Source organism: Diceros bicornis, chromosome 1 (assembly GCF_020826845.1).
Source record: "Diceros bicornis minor isolate mBicDic1 chromosome 1, mDicBic1.mat.cur, whole genome shotgun sequence".
Taxonomy (NCBI): Eukaryota; Metazoa; Chordata; class Mammalia; order Perissodactyla; family Rhinocerotidae; genus Diceros; species Diceros bicornis.
Genome location: NC_080740.1, coordinates 67,057,509 through 67,082,722, shown reverse-complemented (window position 1 = coordinate 67,082,722; position 25,214 = coordinate 67,057,509). Strand labels below are relative to the sequence as shown.

General features: G+C 41.1%; 1 protein-coding gene across 3 annotated transcripts in view; it reads right to left on the bottom strand.

Moving 5' to 3' along the window:
* HMGXB3 (HMG-box containing 3) overlaps positions 1-25,214 on the bottom strand; it is a 46,183-nt gene that overhangs the window by 10,867 nt on the left and 10,102 nt on the right. Inside the window, exons 6-16 of one of the 3 annotated variants that reach the window (XM_058543923.1) lie at positions 20,226-20,357; positions 15,870-16,016; positions 15,598-15,773; positions 13,626-13,801; positions 13,389-13,486; positions 11,202-11,300; positions 9,452-9,601; positions 6,131-6,432; positions 5,481-5,608; positions 1,245-1,376; positions 163-347 (exon numbers count right to left, since the gene is read on the bottom strand). In XM_058543923.1, the coding sequence (XP_058399906.1) occupies positions 163-347; positions 1,245-1,376; positions 5,481-5,608; positions 6,131-6,432; positions 9,452-9,601; positions 11,202-11,300; positions 13,389-13,486; positions 13,626-13,801; positions 15,598-15,773; positions 15,870-16,016; positions 20,226-20,357 (1,725 nt within the window). Of the gene's footprint in view, positions 1-162; positions 348-1,244; positions 1,377-5,480; positions 5,609-6,130; positions 6,433-9,451; positions 9,602-11,201; positions 11,301-13,388; positions 13,487-13,625; positions 13,802-15,597; positions 16,017-20,225; positions 20,358-25,214 lie in introns of all 3 variants that reach the window. The other 2 variants (XM_058543914.1, XM_058543931.1) reach the window with 2 other exon arrangements.

Sequence of the window (25,214 nt, the reverse complement as noted above, 5' to 3'; positions counted from 1 at the left end):
GCCTGCCTTAGATGAAAACCTGGGCAGTGGCAGGAAAAAGCCACTCACCTCACACAGGACAGCACTAGAGCCATCTGCTCCTGGGGATATCATGCAGGAAGGTGGCTGCCAAAGGGTGAGAACAGTTCTAAAGGTCACTCACAGTGGCTGATAGGCACTTACCTCCACACTCTTCAGTGCCAGCACGTTTTCCTCATTCCTCTGGGCCATTTCCACTTTGGGGGCCACACCACAGATGCCACAGATCATGTCATTGTAGTCCCGGACAGTGAGGCACTCGAAAGCCCAATAGCCACTGCACAGCAGCTCCTGCAGCTGGCTCAGCTCCTCTGAGGTCAGAGTCTTCTCTGAAAGGAGAGCAAGAGCACTGAGGTCGCAGAAACAGACCCTGAGGCCACTGGGCATGAGCCAATGGCCAGCAAGGATAGCAATTCTGCAAGGCTGCTTCTCCCCTAAGAACACCCAAGAGTACTAACCACCCTGAGGGTCAAGCACCCTGGCCTTCAAGTGCTCAGGTGGCAACCCAAAGGGCAATTCCAATCCAAGTCGGAGCTGCCCTGTACTAAGCACCTACCAGGCACTTGACACTGCTGAGAGCTTTAAACACATTAACCTATTTAACTCACATCTTTGTGAACCAGGAGCTATTATTATCCTCACTTTACAACTGGAGAAACTGGGGCACAGAGAATAACTTGCTCAAAATCACAGGGCCATTAAGTGGCAGAGCCAAGACTCAAACACAAGCCTATCTGACCCTAGAACCTTTGCTCTATACCATGTGACCTCACAGCAGGGAAGGTACAGGGGGCCTGGAGTCTGCAGGAATGGGAGAGGAAAAGCACAAACAGGAGGAGAGCAAGGGGAAAAATAATTTCTAATAGTAAGGAGGGTGGTCTCAGCATGAGCACTGGGACTGGCAGCAGACCTCCAGAAGCTGTGTCTTCAGAATGGTCTATTAACATGCATTGAGGCCAAGTCTACCAACGATCAAAGGATGAGCCCCTAAAAGTCAGTTTAATCTCATGCTAAGGGTCCCCAGATGCATGGAAAGACTCATGATTTCCAAAGTCAGTTTGGCATTTGTAAAATTCAAAAGCAGAAGTGTGTTAGGAAGTCAAGAATATCTCCTTTTCAAAATATCAGACTCTCCTCCAAGAAGACTCTTTCAACTAAAACCCATCACTGAAAATTCCCAGGGAGCTTAGAACTAAGCTTGGGAAAGGGAGGGAGCCCATCTTTACCTGTTTGCTCCTGCACCGACTTCAGAACAGCACTGATCGACACTCTGGGGTCCTCTCCCAGCTTGATCTGGTTGCGGATTGCAAAAAGCAAGTCCAGGCTCACCAGCAGCTTGTTCCCCACGTTAAAAAGACCTGCAGGTTACAAAGAGGCAACAGAGAAATTCACTGCAACATCACCCAAACGGCAAAAAACTGGAAACAAACTAAATGTCCATCAATAGGGGAAAAGTTAAATAAATTAGGGCACATTCATAAAATAGAAAACTATGCGTCATTAAAAAGAATAAGGTAGACCTAAATGCGCTGACATGAAGTTGTCCATAATACATCATTAAATGAAAAAAGCAAGTAATGAAATACGTAGAATTTTTTTTAATAAAAAAAGAAACACCTCCCTACCACCCAGCTCAGTCCTCATGACCAAAGGCATCACTGCTCCTCTACCTGTCACAGCTGCACCACAGGGAAAGGCCAGGAGCATCCTCTAGCCCAGGGATGTGCAGGGGATGTAACAAAAGCTATAAAATCACCCCTACATCAAATCCTGGGATAAAAGACTCAGACGAATTTTTTTTTGTGTGTGAGGAAGATCAGCCCTGAGCTAACATCCATGCCAATCCTCCTCTTTTTGCTGAGGAAGACTGGCCCTGGGCTAACAACTGTGCCTATCTTCCTCCTTTATATGGGAGGATTTACATGGGACTTTATATGGGACGCCGCCAGAGCATGGCGTGACAAGCGGTGTACTGGTGCACACCCAGGATCCAAACCCAGGCCGCCAGCAGCGGAGTGCGCACACTTAACCGCTGCGCCACGGGGCGGGCCCCAAGACTCAGAGGAATTTAAATGCAGTCAATTTAAAACAAAATAAGGTGATTTACATAACGCACAAATTTGTACAAAAGCAAATTTTGGAATATGTGTTCCCATTAATGAGAAGGGAATAAAGGAATGGGGAAGGCATTTTTAAGCATGATATCAAAAGTATTTTGAAGGCACAAAGGAGACGATCAAGACTCTGATTACATCAAAATTAAAACAAAAAGCAGAAAAAAACACCTTTGTATCCAAAAAAAATCACAAATTTAAAAGACAACTGATAAACTGGGGAAAAACTCTGTCAACAAAATGCTCCAAAGAATGGAAATGTTCACAAAAAAGAAAAAAACACAAAAGATACAATCTTCCTAGTAATCAAAGAAACAGAACAAATTAAGAAATGATATACCGGGCCGGCCCTGTGGCTTAGCAGTTAAGTGTGCGCGCTCCGCTGCTGGCAGCCCGGGTTCAGATCCCGGGCGCGCACCGACACACCTCTTCTCTGGCCATGCTGAGGCCACATCCCACATGCAGCAACTAGAAGGATGTGCAGCTATGACATACAACTATCTACTGGGGCTTTGGGGGGAAAAATAAACAAATAAATCTTTAAAAAAAAAGAAATGATATACCAGTATTCACCTACCAAATTGACAAACTTTAAAATATTATAATATTCTATAAAAAGTTCCTAAAGCTAATAAATGAGTTTAAGCAAGGTCACTGGATACAAGGCCAACAGAAAAAACCCAATCGCATTTCTCTACTAGCATTGAACAGTCAGAAACTGAACCATGTCATTTAGCACTGAACAAAATGAAATACTTAGGTATAAATCTAACAAAATATGTGCAGGACCTATAAGCTGAAAACTATATAACATCGATGAAAGAAATAAAAAGAAAACCCAATAAAATGGAGAGATAGACCATGTTCATGGATTGGAAGACAATATTTTTAAGCATATCAAACTTCTCAAAATTGATCTATAGATTCAACACAATCCCAATTAAAATTCTAGCAGGATTCTGTAAATACTGACAAGCTGATTCTAAAATTTATATGGAAACGCAAAGAAACTAAAATAGCCAAAATAATCCAGGCAAGAACAAGGTTAGAGGACTCACACTACCCGATTATAAGACTTACTATAAAGCTATAGTAATTAAGACAAGTGTGGTGTGGGCAAAAGGACAGACAATATAAACCAATGCAACAGAATAGAGTGCAGAAACAGACCCCATATATTATCAATTGATTTTCAACAAAGGAGCAAAGGCAATTCAATGGAGAAAGGACGACTTTTCAACAAATGGTGGTACAACAACTGAATGTCCACATGCAAAAAAAATGAACTCAATCTGGGCCTCACATTTTATACAAAAATTAATTCAAAATTGATCAGAGACCTAAACATAAACCATAAAACTATAAAATTTTTAGAGGAAAAATGATCTTCACTTAGATAAGAAATCTTAGATATAACATCAAAAGCATAACCCCTAAAAGAAAAACCTGATGAATTGGTTTCTTCATAATTAAGAACTTCTGCTCTGTGCAAGATTCTGTTAAGAGAATGGAAAGACAAGCCACAGACCATAAGAGAATATTTGCAAATCACTTATCTGACAAAAGACTTGTATCCAGAATATATTAAAGAACTCTAAACACTCACTGGTAAGAAAACAAACAACTCAATTCAATGGGCCAAATATAGAACAGATACTTCAAAGAAGACAAACAAATGGCAAATAAACCCATGGGAAGATGCTCAACATCATTAGTCATCAAGGAAACACAAATTAAAACCACACTAACACACCTAGTAGAATGGCTAAAAAACAAAAACAAAATAGACAATACCAAGTGCTGACCAGTGGAGCAAACTGCAACTCTCACCCCTTGTTGGAGGGAAAGCCAAATGGTACAGATACTTAGGTAAACAGTTTGCCAATTTCTTATAAAACTAAACATACACTTACCATGTGGCTCAGCAACCTGACTCTAGGCATTTACCCAAGAGGAACGAAAATTTATGTTCGCACAAAAACCTGTACACAAATGTTGACAGCAGCTCCATTTCTAACTGCCCAAAGCTGGTAACAACACAAACGTCCTTCAAGCAGTGAACACATAAACTGCAGTACACCCACACAATGTAAAACTGCTCAACAATACAAAGCAACAAACTATTGATACGTGCAATAATATGGATGAATTTAAAAGGCATGCTTAGTGAAAGAAGCCAGACTCAAAACTTACATCCTATGATTAGATTTATACTGACATTCTGGAAAGATAAAACTAGAGGGATGGAGAACATCAAACGGCTGCTAGAGGATAGCGGTGAGGGGTGGGTTTGATTACAAAGGGACAGAACAAAAGAATGTTTTGGGGTAATGGAATTGATTGGGTTACACAACTCAGTGCCTTTGTCAGAACAACTGCACAACAACAAAGTAAATTTTACTGTATATAAATTTTAAAATAACGTTAAAATTAAAAAAATAATAATCCTAGGTACTACTGGCCTAGATAGACCGCAGAGAAATGGCATTTTCATTAACTGTTGGTGAGGGCATAAAACAGTACAAATTCAATTTGGCAATACAAGACTTTAAAAACATGAATTCAAAATAAGGCACCATAAGGTTCTGAAGACAAAGAGAATAAATAACAGTCTAATCTTCAGCACTCAATTCTACATATAAAACTCACGATTAAAATCTCACAATGGTTGGTACATGGTAAATGTTCAGTAAATGTTTGATGTTGATGAATGAAGGGGTGAATATGTAGCAATTCTACTTTCCAGCATTTGCCCAAAGGAAATAATTAAGGCTGTACACAAAGATTTCATTAGAAAGAGGACTCCAAAATGGAGAACCACGCACTCCTTAAAAATGGTCATGTATTTCTCCATTTGCTGGCATGGGAAGATGCCCATGATCTACTGCTACATTTAAAACCTACATTCCTAAACAACATTCAGCACAACCCCACTTCTGTTGAAAGAAAACTATAACTATAAATCCTTCCATGCTTTCTCATACTCTGCATGGATGAATAACATCTGGAAGATCAGAAAGCACAATGTTAAGTGTTTGATCTCATGGCAGTAGGATTACTATTGATTTTTAGTTTCCTCTTTTACTTGTCAGAATTTTCTAGTTAATTTTAAAATTAACTTTATTTAAAGATTCCAGATAAGAGAGTCCTAACACTTGAGAGGTAAATGTAATCTTCTGGGGCTAAGTTCTGAGTTCTGTTCTGAGACATCCAGGAGGGAAAAATCCCCTCTTCCTCAGGAGCCCCATCTGAGAAGGTCCAGGGCTTACAGGACCAGAGGTCTGACCCACCACGGTTGTTCTCAAGCCTGCTCTGCGGCCCTTTGAGGGAAGAAAGGTTGGCACCCACCTGTATAGATGTCCATGAAGCTATGCAGAGCCAGACAATGGGGATTCAGACACATCTTCACTTGGGCAGTCACCACCTGCAGCCGGTTGGCTGTCATCAGCCAGCATTCCTGAGGCCCGGCAAGGGAGCTAGTACCCAAAACATCACCAACAAAAAACAGAAAGGAAATCAACCTCTTTATGTAGTTCCAGGGCTCAGTGATCAATGGCAAAACTCACAAGACTTTAATGCAGTTGGCAAATGAAGGTGCTGGAGCTTGCATTCCAAGGTTTTCTAGGTGGGTATTCCCACTTTGTTGAAATCTGGTCTGTGGAATCACTCCTAAAGTAAATATAACTCTCAATCTATTACCCAATTTAACCAATCCCACTGAACTCCCAAATCCAAGCATTATGCTGGGCAGTCCAGATGTAAACTAAATCCTAAGTTGGTGACAATAACTTTCAGGCATTTTCAATGGAAATAATGGATAATTACTAATTATTATTAGTATTTTACTTTTAGCAATTGGAAAAGTAAAGGAAACCTAAGAAAAGCACAGAATAATATCTTCAAAGGTTATAGCTTTACAGTTGTTGGAAGAAAGGGGCAATATGGGCCAAGTGAGACGGGGCAGCTAGGGGCAGGGTAAATCTGAAAGGGGTGCTTACTTTTGTCCCCCTTTGAATAATGGGCTGCTACAGAGAAGGCACTGCGTGGATGGAGACTCATAATAATTCGACCAAGAGGTCTGCTCGATGGTGACTGTCTCCTCACTCACGTTGGACAGGATGAGTCGAGAGCTGTTGAGTTCATGAATCAAGGCGAAGACCTCGGCCAGCTCTGACTCATTCTCAGGAATCTGCAGGACTTTGCGCAGCAGCTGCAGTGTGGACTGGCGCTGGATCTCCCTCTGGGCCACGCTCAGGGGCTCTGTGGCACTCAGCACATCTGGGAGTGGTGAGCTCGCCTCCTGGGAAAAGAGTGGATGGATCACCAAGCACCCAGGGCACAAAGAGCCAGCCTCAGGCTAAAATCACGACAGACTGTGAGTGGCAGAGGCACCCATGACTGCGAGATGGGAAACCTGGGTTCCTAACCAGCTCAGCTAGTAACTCACTGGGTGACTCACGGCAGATGCTTGCTCTCTGGTGCTCAGTTTTTCTACCAGCAAAATGAGAGGATTACGCATACCTCTTAGCAATGGATTCAAGACTCAGCTTCCATTCATCAGGTAGCGGGTGTGGGGGGTAACAGACCTGGGTTTTAATTCTGGATATGTCACTTAACAACTATGCATCTGTGACCCAAGGCAATTTACTTAATCTTTCTGAGCCTCAATTTCCTCACCAATGAAATGGAGCATCAAAATACTAGTAATCTTCTAGAGTTGTTGTACAGAGGAAACGAGATATTACAAGTAAAGCACTTAGCACAATGCCTGGAATGCACTGAAAACTCTATGAATGGCAGTTTTTCGTTTTTTTATGTGAGGAAGATTCGTCCTGAGCTAACATCTGTTGCCAAACCTCCTCTTTTTGCTGAGAAAGACTGGCCCTGGGCTAACATCCACGTCCATCTTCCTCTACTTTATATGGGATACCACCACAGCATGCCTTGATAAGCGGTGCATAGGTCTGCACCTGGGACTCGAACCTGCGAACCCCAGGCTGCTAAAGTGGAGCATGAGAACTTAACCGCTATGCCACCAGGCAGGCCCCCTGAATGGTAGTTTTCACATATAAACTATAAGAAAGTATCTGTACAGCTTAATGTATTTATCGTTAATACTTTGTGGCTACTAGTCAGAGGCTTTAAAACAGATCCTACTTGGGGCCGGCCCAAAAGGAATGAAGACAGTTATAGCCCAGAGATGTTGCAGTCTTAATTACAGCCGCTGAAGACAAACTGCATAGAAAACATACGGCCACCAGGGGGCTCCAAAGAGCAATGCAAAGGTCCCTGAGTTTCTGACCAGTGTAATAAAATACAACATAGCGTGGAAAACAATGATGACATTTTATTTCTCTAAAATTTAGGAGATTGGAGGGTGAGGGAATGTCTGAAGGTAACGGTCCTGGGGGTAGGCAGCTACCAGTTAGCCAAAGACAGAAAAATATAAAAACAGTGGGATTTGAAATCAATTGGCAAGAGGTCCCTAGACAATTCCTGCCTGACCTGGAAAGTTAAGTCACGTCATCATCCTAGATCTAGAGACCAACATCCACTTCTGTACTGCAAACCACACCAACAGCTATAACAAAATGAAGGGGAAAGGAACGTTCAGAGCATCTACCTACACAGAACTCAATTCCATCCCATAATTACTGATCAACACATTGTGTATGCAAGCTCCAGGGTTAGAAGGTATGGGGGAAACAGATCTTTTGGCCCTAAAAGAGATTATGGTCTCATAGGGAGCTTAAAGAGGGAGTCAAGACAGTGTGTAGTCAACGCTATGTGAAGAGAAGCACATTAAACGCGTGGAGAATCCAGGAAGAAAGCTCACTGCCAGCAGAGGGCACCTAGCGGAACAAGAGAATCTGATGGAGGCTCTGGACTCATTTACATGCAATTTCAGGGGTTTTACAGGAAGCTCAATTCTGAGTATTCTCTAGAGCTCATGGCCCGGAGAATAAAATGCCCAGAGCTAACCCATCTTGCCACCTTGTTTTACTGATGGGGAAACTAACACTCAGGAGAGGGAAGATTCCAGCTCAGGGTCACTCCCAGACAAGTCTCTCAATTCCTAGTCCCCGGGTTTTTTCCACTAAGCCATCAGTGCCCACATACTTCAGTTCCACTCCCCTTTCTCACAGGATGATAACCTCAGAACACCAGCTCAAGCACAGAAACAGTCCTGGAGATCAGAGGGTGAGAGTCATCTGCCAGAAAGGCCCCTCCCCATACGCAAAGAAACCTTGACGCCTGAAGCAGTTCTCCCCACCTCTCCAGTCCTGTCCACTCCAAACCCCCCTTGGGCCTCTGCCTGTTCAAGCACATTCAGTGGGACTCCACTGCCTAAAAAACTGCCCAGTCTAGCATTAAAGGTCTTCCATGATGTGGCCCTGACATGCCTTTCAAGTCATATTTTCCATACCCCTCCCCACACACCCTCTCCTCTTGCCAAATAGAACACCCACCAACTCCCTACCTCTTCACTTTTGCTCATACTTGTTCTTGAGTACAGCATGCCTTCCCCTTCCATCCAAATCCTGCCCATCTTGCAAGGTCTGGCTTAGATCTGGAGTGGTCAGGCTCCATCTCGGATCCTGACCTGTCCCACGTGCCATCCTCATGCCCCCCCAGGCAGATCAGTGACATTTCTCTAATCACCCTCATCATAGTCACTCCATTTGCTGCCTCAGATGCTGTCACTTTCTGCTCCCTTTAAAAAACTCACATGTGGAAATTCAGAAAACCTCTGAAAATGCCCATTGTTCCTGGTTCTAACAATAAAAAAAGAGCACTAAGGAGCCAAGTGGAGTATGTTTTACTAGCCAAATAGTCTGGATCATCATCAGAGAGCAGGTTTGCTAAGACTGCTAGAAGTAAAGCTCTGCAAGGAACCTGAGAAGCAGCGACTTAATCTACAAAGTCTTAGGGTTGGCACTCTCTGTTTACCAAAATACTACTTACAGGTCCTCCACCAGGCCTCAGAGCTAAAAGGATGTAACCCTTCCATCCCTCTCTTCTTCCGAATCCTATTTAAGGCCTATGTTGCCATTCTCTTCGGTGAATGAATGTGCGGTCCACTGGGACAGAAGGTTCTCAGAGATCAAGGTATCTGGTCAACTCCCTCACCTTGGCAATGAGCACAAGGAGGCCCAGAGGGAGGAAGGCACTTGCCCAGGTTCAGAACCTGTAACCTGGTGCTAGTTCGGTGCTCTAACTACTATCATGTATGAAGAAATCCTTTTATTTCTACTAAAATAGGTCCTCTCAGGAAGTCCAACCCAAGGCCAGGGGGTGTGTTTGGGGAAAGAACTCACGAGAGCCTTGGTGATTTTCTCAGTCCGGTCTTTGGCAAGGTTAAAACCACAGCTGGGACAAATCCGCGGTTTGTGCCGGTTGGTGTAGACATAGCTACAAGAGGGATTCTTGCACTTTCCCCGGCCTCTTGATGTAGCGAGGCCCAAATCCTAAAAAAGTAAGACCAATGTTCAATTCTACAAAAGTTAAGTTACATCTGGGTGGAGCCAAGAACCAAAATGACCAGCTATCAGTAAATCAGAGAGGAAAGTGGCAATTGCAAAACCAGATTTATAACTTCCAAAGGGCCTTGAAGCAAGATCCCTTCTCTGTAGTTATCCCCTTTCAATCTTAACATAGCCTGCATAATTCTGGCAAGTTCTGCCCCATCTGTGAAACAAGTGAGTTGACTGTCAAGGGTCAGAATTCAAATGCCTTCCGGGTCCAGGCAGTTGACAGAGTGAAGCAGGCCTGTTGTATCAAAAACTGCTAGAGACCTCGGTGAACTAAAGGTTTCAAGCCCAAAGACAAATTGTGACTTCTGGACTATTTAAGCTCAAAGCTCTGGTACCTAGGATTCTATGACAAGTTGCTGTCTAATCAGCCAGAGATGGTCCAGGGCAGTTCCCCCTAGGTGGTAATCTTAGTGGCCGCCTGCAGCCAAAGGGAGGAGGGCAGTCAGCGTATGAACGGCATGGAGAAGGCAGTAATTAGGTCTTTGGAAAAAGAAACCTGAGCAGATCTCCAGGATAAGAGACACATTCTCCTTAAGAATCAGGCCAGACTAGGTACCAACCCACCATACCATGCTGTCTTGTTCACTACTTAATCCTCAGCACAGGGCCTGGCAGAGAGCAGGGACTCAATAAAAACTTTTTGGAATGAATGACTCTTCCTGCACCTGTCTGCCTGTATCAGGTAAGAATTTTTAAAAATTTAGCTGCTTTCTCAAAATCTGTCCATCTTACTCAACTGAGCCAGAGAAGCTGCCAAAAGGTATCTGGCTGGTTGACATCTTAAGGATCAATAAAATCAGAGAATGTTCAGAGCAAGAGAAGCCCCAACACGGTATCTAAACCAATGCAGCATTCTACAGACAGTGGAAACTGAGGACTAGAGAAGGAAAGAGCCCTGCCCAAGATCACAGGGCACCCTAGCTGCAGAGCCAGAACCACTTCTGGACTGGGCCTTTCAACATCTAGTGTCTACTCCACTGCTCCATGCTGCTTTCCCTGCAAAGGGATGACCCCAGTCACACATTTGTTTCTTAGGAGATTAATACATGTTATATTAATGATAAAGCTAAGGAGGAGGGAAAAACTTGGTGGGAAATGCCAGGCTAAACAAAATAAGCTGCTTTACTAAAGCAGTTCTCAAACCCTTTAAGATACTAGTATTGAATGTGACTCTGTTTTAGGGAGGAAAAGTACATTTCCCAAACTTATCTGTGGGACACACTTTTGAGGCTAAAAAGTCCAAAAACTGTTGAATACTAAAGCTGGACTGGATTCTCATCTCCAACTACTCTCAACAGAAATATCCTGGTCTCGGCTGGCCTAAACTTCCTAGATCTCACCTGGGGAAAACAACAAACCTGGCTGATTCACCCAGTAGCTATCATTTGTATCAGGGACGGGATCTTCAGAATCAATGATCTATCCCTGACCCTACTCTCATTCCCATACCACTCCCCACCCCCCTCAGACTCTACTCGCCCTCAACCACAAAACCAACCCACCTCCATGTCACCCCTCACCTGGCTGCACTTACCAGTGTGACAGTGCAGCTGTACTTATATGGAGGAAACATATCGGGCTTGACCTCTACAACTTTCACCTGAGATGTCCTGTTGGCCGGGCCATTTGGTAGCTGTGGGTCACAACAAATTATTTAGTGCTTCTGAACCTCAAACTCCTGAGGTCCTGTGTCCTGAAACAGCTTGAGGAAAGTTTCCCAGGGAATTTGTACAGCTATGCTCCAAATGAGCCCCCTGGGATGCTAGTCAGCGGCCACCAGTGGACCAAAGGTGAAGTGCCCTTTCAAGGTCAGGGGCTGCCTCACCCTCCTGTGCAGCTTCTAACACTGCATATTAGAAACACCACAAATCGGACTTATAATTACTATCAAGTGAGAAAAGCACACGGTAGCTATACACACATACGTGGTGGATAACATTAGCATAGAAAGAAGTCTGAAAAATTATTCAGTAAAATGTCACAGGATGAGAGGAAGATCATGATTGTTTCCCCTTTTACCACTATCTATAACATTTTCAAATGTTCTACACGAAATGTAGATATTACTTATATAATTTAAAAAGAAAGAAAAGATGAAGAAAGCATTCTAAATTAAAAGTAATTATTCTGTAATAATGAATTTAGGCTGATTTTCCGAATATAAGATTTCATGTAACTTAACTGGTTTAAGACTAGCAAAAGGTCTTATGGCTTTTAACAAACACCCAATGTTGCCAATCAAAAGGAAACTATTTACAGAGAAGACTGGGAGTTGACACAAGTAAAGGGACTCTAAGGGCTGGAAATCTAGGAAGCGGCTGAAGCAGACTAGATTATCATCCTTCTACACCCCAAGATCACACATGCACCCAGTGCCAACACCACCTCTGGGTGACAGACAGATCAGCCTTCAAAGTAAGAGCCGGTTGATATTCTGTTGGGGCAAATTAAGAACTATCAAACGAAGAAGTTACCTGATATAGAGCACATGGCAAGTGAGATGGCAGACCAATTCCCCTATTCCAATTTACTTCATGACAGAGTTTTCAACTAGAGGCCACAATCCACTGAAGGGTCGTGAAATTAAAGGATTGAAACCAGCATTTTGCAAAAAGAAATGGAAAAATGACTGCATATAATAAGGGCATAGACTTATTACATTTTTAATGTGTTAATGTATGTATGGATATGTTTACTGGGATGTGATGTGAAAATGTGTTTGTTATTGAGGGACATGGTTAAAAAAAAAAAGCAGTCTAGTGGTTAAAAAAAAAAAAGCAGTCTAGTGAAAAATGCTGATAGAGGGAATCTTGATCATAACTATTCTTGCCACGTATGGCCAAAAAAAAAAGAAAATCTAAGAATAAATGTGCTTGAATACACAGAATTTTGATACCTGGGAAATCTTTAATAGCTATGTCATTAAACTGAATGAACTGTACTGGCTACAAACCAGGACATGGATTAAGAGCCATGTTTTTTGGTTTAAAAAATTATATTAAAAAATAAACACACACAAACGCAAGAAAGGACTTGAAGGCTGAATGAACGCACACCAGACTGTCAATAACAGTTATTCTGGGTGGCAGGATCACAAGAGATTTATTTTCTGCCTTATCTAAATTTTCTATGACAACCATGCATTTACTTTTTTAAAGGAGGCTAAAGAGACATGACAACTAAACACAATATCCAATCCTAGACTGGACCCTGTAGTGGAGAGGGAAAATGCTATGAAAGACAGAATTTGGTAAAATTGACAAAACTGGAATACGAATGGTAAAGTATTATATCAATGTTTCAGTAACAGAATATCCCTATTCTTCAGAAATACACACTGAATTATGTATATTTTATACATACATACATATAATGGGAAAAATACATGAGCATAAACGATAAAGCAAAAGGGCCTAATATGTTAACAATAAATGACTATGGGTAAAGAGTTCACGGGGCTCTTTGTACTCTTTTTAGTCTTACGACTGTTTTCCTAAGTTCTATGTTATTTTTAAATAAGTTTAAAAACAAGCATTCATTTTATAACAAGAAAAAGAAATTAATTAAAAAATAGATAACTCAATCATGCTAAACCTCCTCCCACAGGTATACCAGGGTAAGAATAGGCTTTTTGCCAATGGCTTCGAGACATTAAATGGAAGCCCTGTTCTCAGAGCACCCAGGCCCCCACACAGCTCCCCCTCTGTGGAACGGGTCTTACCTTCACCTCACCAGTGTTAGATGGCTGTTGGATGGGCTGGCCCAGCTGCTTCAGCGTGCTTGGCTTCAGGCCACAAGTTCTCACAGAGGGTGTTTTATCTGAGACGATCAGGAGCCAAATTGGTGACTTAAGTGCATTCAGAGTCTCCCTAAGTCTCTCATCTCCACTCGCAACCCCCCAACTCTTGTCCCCTTTCCATTAGACAGCCCCTCCTCCCGGGTCTGTCCCAGCCCTTACCACTCAGCGGAAAGGCCTGCCTGGCCCTGGGCAGTCCCATGCTGCTGCCTCGGCCCACATTAGCTGGGGCCGGGAGAATTGCTCTCATGGGTCTTGCTGCAGCCAGTAATGAGGGCTTCCCTCGTGCTCTGCCTTTAAGCTCTGGGGCTCTGGGCCCAGGGGTGAGCAGGTCAACTCTGGAGACAAAAAAAAAAAAAAGAAGGGAAATCTCCTAGAAATCTCAGACCAAAGGGAAGGAAACCAAAGTGCAATCTCCAAAGAGTACTTTATTAGAGGGACAGTGTAGTGATTAAACTGTCAGCCTGTAGACTGGGTTCAAATTAAACCATTAAGTAGCGGTGTGGCCCTGGGCAAGTAATTTACTCTTCTGTCAACCTCAAGTTCCTAATATGTAAAGTGGAATAGTAATTACACATACTTCATGGGATCATTATGAAGATAAAAAAGTGCAAAACAGTGCCTACAGTGTGGAATACCAACAGCTACTGTAGTTATAATATAACATCTAATCTGCCTCTAATTAGAGAAAGTATTTAAAGCACATCAGTCTCCTACATGAGGGTGGCTTAGAGACCCTGGGGAACAAAGTCCATGTTTTTCTCATCTTTGTAGCTCCAATGTTAAGCACAGAGCCTGCACCATAGAAGGCCTCAATACACATTTGCTGAAGTGATTCACCTGCCCAAAACAAAAGGTCTAAAGTGCACAGCCTCATTCTCTAAAGATACAGAACCATCTCAAGGTACACTGTTAAATAAAAACAGGCAACATGTAGAAATATGTATGTTATGCTACAATTTGTATAAAAAAAGGTAGGGAAAAATATATACATACAAAGACACACATATATATACACATACTTGTTTATATGCTTAAAATTATCTCTAAAACACAGTAAGATGGGAATATTGATTGTCTCAGGGAAATGGAAATGGATGACTGAAGGATGGGGTAGAAGGGAGATTCCTTCCAGTGTATATTCTTTATACCTTTTGAGTTTGAACCATGTGAATATATTTCCTATTCAACAATAAAAATTTTAAAGTCATGATAATATAAACCAGAATTTCTAAACCTTGACGCTATTAACTTTTTGGGCCAGATAATTCTTGGTTCCAGGGGGCCGTCCTAGGCACTGCAGGATGTTTAGCAGCAGCCCTGGCCTCTACCCACTAGATGCCAGTAGCACACCATCCCCACCCAGTTGTAACAACCAAAAATGTGCCTATACACTGCCACAATGTCCCCTAGGGGCAAAACTGTTCCCCATTAAGAACCAATATAAAACAAATATGGGCCTTTAGTAACAAAACTACAATTGTCTCTGGGAAGAGGCTACAGGTAGAATCCAGTTAAGCCTTTAAGAAGAGAAAACGGAGGAAAAACAGCCCACCCTTATGGACCTCTTCCTATCTGCAGGTACTGGGCTGCATGCTTTACACACAGTCTTTTTCAGTCTGTACAGTCAGCCATTAAGGATAAGATTTTTTTAATACCCAACTCAAGATTTTTCAGAGGAGAGAACAGGCATGAAGTGACTATGCCCAAGGTCAAACAGAAGTCAGAGACAGAGTCACAACCAGAATTAAACTGTCTGACCACCAGGACAAGGATCTTTCTATCAGTTGCCTTAATAAGGCTTCTCTTTCCAAATTGAGTATGCAGGATTGGATACTAGTTTGTAGTACTGCCCATAGACTGTACCAGCAAGACCCTAATAACTGCTTTAGAGAGACTGACAAGAAGTATAAGGAACCTAACAGCAGTGCATGGATGGCAGAGGGTAGGAGGAGAGGGAAATCATTCTTGCCTCTAGGCCTTGGTTTCCGTATCTCTAAAACAGGAACCACTAACTGAGCTCTGCTGCCTCTCTCAGGAATGCTGTAAAGGACAAGGGACAAAACAAACATGGGGCATTTCCCAAGCTGCTATTCTAAATACAATCCTATCATATATAAACACAGTGGATTACCCTGTAGGTTTTTTAGGAGCAGGGAGTGGACTGGAGGTGCTGGTCCTCTCAGCGGGCGGTGGTATGTCTGGTCCAGGACTGTCCTTCTCAGTTGTCCCTAGAGAGATCTCAGGCTGCACAGCACTCTTGACCACCGGCATCTTAGTGGCTGCTATACCACGATTCCCAGGAGCTTCCTTGACCAAAACATGGGCATCTGAGATGATCACTTCCTCCCACTCATTCTCCTCACCCACTTCTCTTGGAGGAGCCACACTTAGGAGCTGGCTTACAGCTTCTGAGTTCTCCAGGGTCAGTTTGGAGGCGTTTTCCTTAGGGGAATTTTGCTCAGTGGTAACAGGCTGCTGATTCCTTTTAACCACAGAGCCTTTGGAGGAGACACCAGAAGACAATTCCACTTTGACTTTCGCTGGCTTTTCCTAGAAAAAATAACAATACCTTGTATGCTTATGGCATTTTACAGCTGACAACACATTCACACATATTCTCTCACTTGATCTTCAGAACAATAATGTATGGGCAACAGATAAGGAAATTGAGGCCAGAGAGAAGAAAAGGCTAACTTAAGATGCCAAGTATAAAATTGGCCTGAATCTAAGTCTTCTGACTTCAGGTCCCTCTCACTGTAGTATTCAATGCCCGAGTTAGGGTAAAGCTGTTCTCCTCCTAACACATTTCTTACTTACGTGCCTCTTTAGGTTTCAGCGAACAAACGTCTGCATTTTTTAGCTTGACCTTTGATTGTTCAAAGCCTACTTCTCTATGTCCAGAAAGAGGCTGACACATTGCCATATTGGGCCTGGAAGCCCTAAACTGTTTACCTTGAAAGTCCTAAATTATTTATCTTGATGGTCTCTTTATGAGATTCAATTAATCCCAATGTGGTCACAACCTTACATGGATAGACTCAAAGCTTCCAACTCCATTGAGGAAAACACTACCTTTTGTCCCAGATTCTTCCAGGTGAGTCTTAAGGCAGACTTACACAGATGTCACAAACTTCTCATTGGGTCAAATTAACTCATACATATTAATTACATGCTAGAAAATATTCAAACTCACTAAAAATACCAGCTGCTATCTCAGACAGACCTACTTTAAAACATTCCTTGGTGCCTTACCTTTTATCCAATCAACACTGCTATGGAAATATAGTATTATTTATATACACGTATATACATACACATACATATACTTATATATGTACACACGCTAAAATTTTTTTTAAAACAGTGATTGTCTCCGGAATAGGTCTCACAAAAGTCTTTTCTTCCATGTGAATAGTGAAAGGCACTATAAACTAGGAGACATAAAACATAAACGCTGGTTCTACCTAGGCTCTGCTTCACACTTAATTACTTACGTCCCTAAGGCAAACTTCATCTGAACCCTCATGTCCCCATTACGAAATAAGAGAGAGTTGGGCTCTCAGTGCTTGTAAACAGCAGCAAGACAGCCTTTTGGGTGGCTAAATTCTTCACAGTGCAGCACCCCTTGCACATTGCAGGAAGTCTAGCATCTGCGGCTATTGTCATTAAGTTTTAGTATTATCTCCCAGTCAATGACTACCAAAAACCCCTTACATTTCCAAAGCTCCCTCGGCAGCATGCTGCCTCTGATTAAGAACCAATATAGACAACCTTTAAGAAATCTCCAGTAGAGAATTCTCAGATTCTAACACACAGTAATAGCCCATGAGGACGAGTAAATACAGAAAAGAATTTCAAGTAAACCGTACAGCGCTTATTGACTGCTGGAGAGGGGCAAGTCAGAAAGAAAACAGGAGACAAGTTAAACTAACCTCCTGAGACGAGATCTTCGAATGAAACACTGCCCATTAAGTAGGCTATTTTAGACAAAACTCCTTTGCAGGAAGACTGTATAATTTAAGCAATCAGAGCAAAAAACTAGCTGATGATCTCACCTTTCCTTAACTCAGCCTACTCTTTTTAGATGTCACTTTCTTTCAAGATGGAAGGCAAATATTACCAGTTGCCCCCTCAGAGAGACCTCAATTACCACTATCAGAGAGCCCATAGGAGTGAAGCCTTGAGCTAAAGAGCCTTATATACCACCTTTTGTTCCATCCAACTCATTGGGAACTGTGCCACACATTTCTTGGGCTAATTTTAGCCAGTATGAACTCTAGAACACTACAAGAAAAGGTGACTCATTTCCTAACTGGCATGGACACATCTGGAGCTTTTAGAAACTATTTATACTTGCTGCTTCAAAAATCAGAACCCAAGAAACCTTAAGATTCTGCAGCTAATCAACAAAGCAATGCCTGAGAAGTGTGGTTTAGTGGAAAAGGTGCTGGCACAATTAGCTATGTGAACTTAAGTCACTTCTCCTGAATCTATTTTTCCTCAGCTGGAAACTTGGAGTTGACCTAGCTGATAACCAAAGCCACTTTTACCTCTAAAATTCTAAGTGTATTGATGCTAAAACGTTACTCTTTTTCTTCTCACACTTACTTATTCTGTTGCTATGAGATTAAGAAATCTTAGTGTCTTTACATGGTAATTCTTGCAAAAATATTTGGGGAAGAAAAAATTCTGACATAGCAAGTCAAGATGGGGGACAAGTACAAAACTGTTTTCATGTCATGAGTTTGATCTCAGAAAGAGAACCATGGCTCAAAAGTTATTCAACCAAAGTGGGTGGGGAGAAGACATAAAATGAAAAAGAAAAGAGAGCCAAAGTAAAAACAGAATCTAAAGACGACAAGCCACAGGACCAGTTAAGACTTTTCTATGCAAAAGCACAGGAAATAAGGTCATTTAACAGACCTGCTGTGCATCAGTGAAGAGGGGCCAAGGATTCTGACTACTATCCAATTCGGTCTCCCTACTGCAGCTGAAGAAGTACATTTTGGGGAGAATAAGTAGGGTGAGACTAAACTGAATGACTTCACGGCCACACACCAAAGAAGGCAGGCACAAGAAACTTGACAAAACCTCCTGAGAGACACTAGCATTAGGTCTTTCCTGCCCCCTGAAGTGATAACATGAAGAGTAATAATAGAGACAATAGTTAAAATGTTTCCAATAATGATAGCAGGGAACCTTTACTGAGGATTTTATACTAGGAATGTGCTGTCCACTCTACAAGGATAATCTCACGTGACCCCAACAACCCTAATAAGGTAGGCACTATTGTTAACTTCCATTTACAGATGAAAGGAAACCTAAATCAAGAATACAGACATAAAATAACTTGTCCAAGGTTACATCGCTAAAACTTGGGCAGCAGGGGTTTGAACTGAGGAAGCTGACTCCAGAATTGTATGCTTAATTATCAACCTATTCTGTCTCCTGGAATTGGTACTACCCTGAACTCCAACATGCAGCCAGAGGGCAAAAGTCACCATCCCAGTGTTTCTCAAAGAGATGCTCTGTGGAAATTGCCCCACTGTAACTTAATAGGTATACTACTATATTAGTTTTCTCTACACATATAAATTTGGCCCATGCTGAGTTAAACACATGACAAACACAACCCTAGCCTAAGCTCTTCTTACAAAAACAATGCCTTCTTGGGGCCGGCCCGGTGGCGCAGCGGTTAGGTGCGCACGCTCCGCTGCGGCGGCCCAGGGTTTCGCCAGTTCGGATCCTGGGTGCGCACCGACGCACTACTTGTCGAGCCATGCTGTGGCGGCATCCCATATAAAGTAGAGGAAGATGGGCACGGATGTTAGCTCAGGGCCAGTCTTCCTCAGAAAAAAGAGGAGGATTAGCATCAGATGTTAGCTCAGGGCTGGTCTTCCTCACAAAAACAAAAACAAAAACAATGCCCTCTATTTCCTTTTCTACCTACCCCAATTCTAGTGATCGTTTAAGACCACCTCCTCTATAAAACCACCCCTGACTATTCTAGTTCTTTTGGCCCTAAATAATTTATAGTCTCATATCAAAAATGTGGCAAGTATGTATTATTTATATCGTCAGTACCAAGCATAAAACAGGTAACAAAATACATGTGTTGAACTAAACTTCACAGGGCATAGCTCTGATCATCATTTATTTATTTAGCATCATTTATTTACATAGAGAAAAACAGGTTTACATTTGGAAAGTTAGAGTTAGACTAGGGAAGACCTTGAATACTGGGTTAAGGACCTCAACTTTCAATAAGAGCTATAGGAGACTGAAAAGAGTCTGAGCTAAAGAGTGAGAAGAGGTGAGCTATGCCATCTGAATAACTAAGCACTCAGTGTGGAGGGTGGATTGTTGAAAATTTAACCCTAAGAGGAAATGAATAAATCAACATGGTGCAGTCATTTATGGGAAATAATGAAGCAATCAAAGGTAACATTTTTGAAGAGTATTTAATAGCATGATATGTTAAATGAAAAAACACAAGATACTGAACTTGTATATTCATAGAAAAAAGACTACAAGAAAATACACCAAAATATTTATTAATAACGGCTTTTCTTTGGACAGTATAAGATTATGGATAACACTTTATTCTTTTTTTTTTTTTAAATGGTCTACAATGAAATTGACTTACTCATATAGTCAGAAAATAAAAATAAATATTAATTTTTAAGTCATTTGTTCTTAAGGGGAACAGGAAGCCTACTTTGTGGGGCTTCCAAAGCAGTAATAGCCAATGGACCTTACCTTTGGGATCCACTTCCCTCCTAGAAAGTTACCACAGGTAGGGCACTTAGGTGGTTTGTGCCTGGTGACGTATGTAAAGGAGCAACCTGGGCTGGTACATGTCCCATGGCCCCGGCGGGTGTATGTAGTGGTCTGTAAGGAAAAGAGTAGGTCAGAATCAACACCACAGTCTAACATCTCTCAGATTCTGATGACCCTTATAACCACAACACTGCTAGGAGGATACCAGCTTGCAGAAGGATAGCCAATTCATGGTATCTTAAAAGGTCAGAGTTGGAAAGGTCCTAAGATATAACTAGTTCACTTTTTGAAATGGAGAAACAGAGGAAAGATAGTTACCCGAGGCTATACAGTTAGGTATCAAAAGAATAAAGAAAGTAATAGTTGCTATTAATTAAGCAAAGTACCACACAGTGTTAAACACTTTACCGATATCTCATTTAATGCTCTCAGTAATGCTATGAAGTAGGTACTACTACTACTGAGGTTCAGAGTGGTTCAAATCATACAGTGACTCAAGGGCAGAGCTAGACCTACAACCCAGATCTCTGATTCTTGGTCCACAAGTCCTTGCATGCATCCAAGTGCACCCTATAGCTCTGAATACTTGAAAGAATTTGCTTCATCTTAATTCTTGTCAAAAATCAAAGAACCTAGAACCTAGGGTTCAGAGATATAAAAATAGACCATGGTCACTAAAAAAACGAGAGAACTCCAATAGAAACCAAGTCCCTTGACGTTCAACAGAATTTAATTGTTTGCACATGACTATCTTCAGCCACTGGCTCTCATCATCTCTGATGACTTCCCTCTGAACAGACTGTATTACAAAGGATTATTACATTTTAGCTACAAACAGAAATTAGCCATGCTCCATTTCTCGATTAATGGTGGAAAGAAAACATTTCCCTGTCAGATTTGTTCTGTCACTTATGAACGTTTATTCCACTATTAATCCCAGCTTCCCAGCCTGACCAAAATGCAAAAAACCTCCCTTCGGGAAACACCAAGCTGCCACTAGGCTACTTCTGCCAGAAGGTTCAAGGAAAAGGAGAAGGAAAAGTAAAAGGTTATGATGGTAACAGCAGGACAAGGATGCAAGTGAAGTGCTGTGGCACCAGGGAAACAGACCAGGCTTTGGCTTCCAACTATGTCACTGAGACAGTGAAAGACGTGGGGGTAAGTCACTTTGGCTCTTAGGTCCTAGGTTTTTTCCTCTGTAAAATCACCTGCCTTTCCTATTTCATGGATATATCTTGAGGAGAATGAGGTAAGAAATGAGGAAACGTGTCACTTAGTAGATTGTAAAAGATTCTACAGGTCTGTGACAGACTACTATTACTGGGATATAAAGCATCCCATATCTTTTCTCAGACAGTGGCCCCATATAGAATATTCATTCTGAACATTCCCAGAAAGCAGACTAAAAATTTAAGTTAGGTTAGTTCTAGAAGTAAATTACCTATAAGTAAATTACCATGAACTTGGAAATATTCCTAAATAGCAGCTTATAGAAATGACTTTAGAAAAAAAATGCTAGTGTTCAAGGCTGATGTTTCATTCTTAAGTATTACTCATAAAACACTTTTCTAGAAGAGCTTAGCTGACACTTATTAGACCAGTAATTTCCAGGAGAGCAAAGGCTCAGATTCATAACCATGAATCAGGTGCAGTGGTTGTTCCTGTTTAAAATACTACAACTTTCTTATCTAATATATGGTTTATCCACAGCAGGAGTTTTAGAAGATAGACTATAATAAATTAAAAACGTACATTATTAATCCTAAAGAAACCACTACAATAACCAAAACGAAGTTAATAGCTAATAAGGCAATAAAGGAGATAAAATGGGGGCCGGCCCAGTGGCGCAAGCGGTTAACTGCACGCCCTCCGCTGCGGCGGCCCGGGGTTCGCTGGTTGGGATCCCGGGTGCGGACTGACACACCGCTTGTCAAGTCATGCTGTGGCAGCATCCCATATAAAGTAGAGGAAGATGGGCATGGATGTTAGCCCAGGGCCAGTCTTCCTCAGCAAAAAAAAGAGGAGGATTGGCAGATGTTAGCTCAGGGCTGATCTTCCTCACAAAAAAAAAAAAAAAGGAGATAAAATGGATTCATAAAAAATATTCAATTAATTCAAAAGAAAGCCTAATAAAATAGGACAAAAAGAAAACAAATAGTAAGATGACAGATTTAAACCTAACCATATCAATAACCACATTATATATAAGGCCTAAATACCACAATTAAAAGGCAGAGATTGTCAAATAGGTCTTGCTCTTAGACCCAACCTATATGCTGCCTACATAAAAAATACTCCAAATACAAAGATATAAATAAGTTCAAAGTACAAGGATGGAAAAAGATATATCCTGCTAATAACAATAATCAAAAGAAAGTTTGATATCAAAGTAGATTTCATAGGAGAGAATACTGCTAGAGATAAAGAAGGTTTATTTCACAATGCTGAAGGGGTAAATTTATTAAGAGGACAAAAGAATCCTAAATGTTTATGTACTTAATAACAGTGTCAAAATACACGACACAAAAAACTAATAGAACTGCAGAAACAAACATAAATCTACAATGATAGGTGGATGCTTTCTCTCAATAACTCACAGAACAAGTAGACAGAAAATCAGTTAAGGATACAAAAGTGCTGAACACTATCAATCAACTTGACCTAATCTGACACGTATAGAACACTCCACCCAACAGCAGAATACACATTCTTCTCAAGTGCACACAGAACATCTATCAAGATAAACCATATTCTGGGCCATAAACAAAACATCTATCAAGACAAACCATATTCTGGGCCATAAACTAAGTCTCAATAAATTTTAAAGGATTCATGTCTCATAAACTACGAAGACTATATACACCACAATGGAATTAAATCAGAAATCAATATAAGAAAGATATCTGGAAAATCCCAAATATTCACAAAGTAAATACTACACTTCTAAATAACTCATGGGTCAAAGAAGTAAAAACTGAATGAAAACGAAAACATACCGTATCAAAATTTGTGGGCTGCCACTAAAGCAGTGCTGAGAGGGAAATTTATAGCACTAAACAGCTATATTAGAAAAGAAAGGTCCAAATCAATGACCTCAGCTTCTACCTTAAGAAACCAGAAAAGAGCGGGCCGGCCCCGTGGCTTAGCGGTTAAGTGTGCGGACTCTGCTATTGGCGGCCCGGGTTGGGATCCCGGGCGCGCACCGACGCACCGCTTCTCTGGCCATGCTGAGGCCGCGTCCCACATACAGCAACTAGAAGGATGTGCAACTATGACATACAACTATCTACTGGGGCTTTGGGGGGGAAAAAAAAAGGAGGAGGATTGGCAATAGATGTTAGCTCAGAGTCGGTCTTCCTCAGCAAAAAGAGGAGGATTAGCATGGATGTTAGCTCAGGGCTGATCTTCCTCACAAAAAAAAAAAAAAAAAAAAAAAAAGAAACCAGAAAAGAGCAATTAAACCTAAACTAAGCAGAAGAAAGATAATAAGGATCAAGGCAGAAATCAGGGAGATAGAAAACAAAAACAATAGAGAAAACCAATGAAACCAAAAGCTGGTCCTTTGAAAAGATCAATAAAATTAAAAACCTCTAGTCGGGCTTATTAGGAAAAAAAGAAAGAAGATCCAAATTACCAGTATCAGTGATGAGAGAAGTAAAATCACTACGGATTCTAAAGATATTGAAAGGATAAGGGTTTCTTTAAAACTGTGAACAGAATTACTACATGATCCAGCAATTCCTCTTAGGTATATACTCAAAAGAACTGAAAGCAGGGACTCAAACAGACATTTGTACATCAAAGTGCATAGCAGCATTACTCACAATAGCCAAAATGTTAAAACAAAAGAACCTCCATCAATGTTTATCAATGGATAAACAATGCAGTATATACATGCAATGGAATATTACTCAATCATAAAAAGGAATGAAATTCTCATACATACTACAAGATAGATGAACCGTGGAAACATTATGCTAAGTGAAAAAGTCAGACCAAAAGGACAAAATTTACCTGATTCCACTTATATGTGGTACCTATAATATGCAAATCCAGAGACAGAAAGTAAAAGAGAGGTTATCAGGGACTGGGGGGAGGAAGGAAGGGTGAGTTACTGTCTAATGGGTACAGAATTTCTGTTTGGGATGATGAAAAACTTCTGGAAATGCATATTAGTAATGGCTGCACAACACTGTGACTATACTTAATTGTACACTTAAAAACGGTTAATATGGTAAATTTTATGTAGTATATATTCTACTACAATTTTTTAAAGAATAAGGGAATGTTTTGCACAATTTTATGTCAATAAATTCAACAATTTAGATGAAACAGACAAATTCCCCAAAAGACAAACGACCAAAGCTCACACAAAATAGATAATCTGAATAGTCCTATACATATTTTAAATATTGGACTTGCAATTAAAAACTTTCTCACGAAGAAATCTCCAAGCCCAGATTACTTTACTGGTAATTCTACCAAACATTAAGGGAGAAAAAAATGCCAACACTACACAAACTCTTCCAGAAAACTGAAGAGGAGAAAATATTCCCTAACCCATTCTATGAGGTAAGCATTACCCTGAAACTAAAACCAGACAACAAACACTGTAGAAGAAAAGAAAATTAGAGATCAATATCCCTCATGAATATAGATAGAAAAATTCTGAACAAAATTTCAGCAAATCAAATCCAACAATATATTAGAAGGATAATACATCATTGCCAAGTGAGGTTTACCCTGGGAATGCAGGGTTGGTTTAACATTGAAAAACAATGAATTTAACCACATTAACAAACTAAAAAAGAAAATTCATGCAATCATCTCAATAGACACAGAAAACGCATCTGACAAAATCCAACATCCATTCCTGATAAATACTCCCAGCAAATTAGGAATATAAGAAAACTTCCTAAACTTGATAATGATGTCTATGAAGAATCTACAGCTAATATTATACCTAAT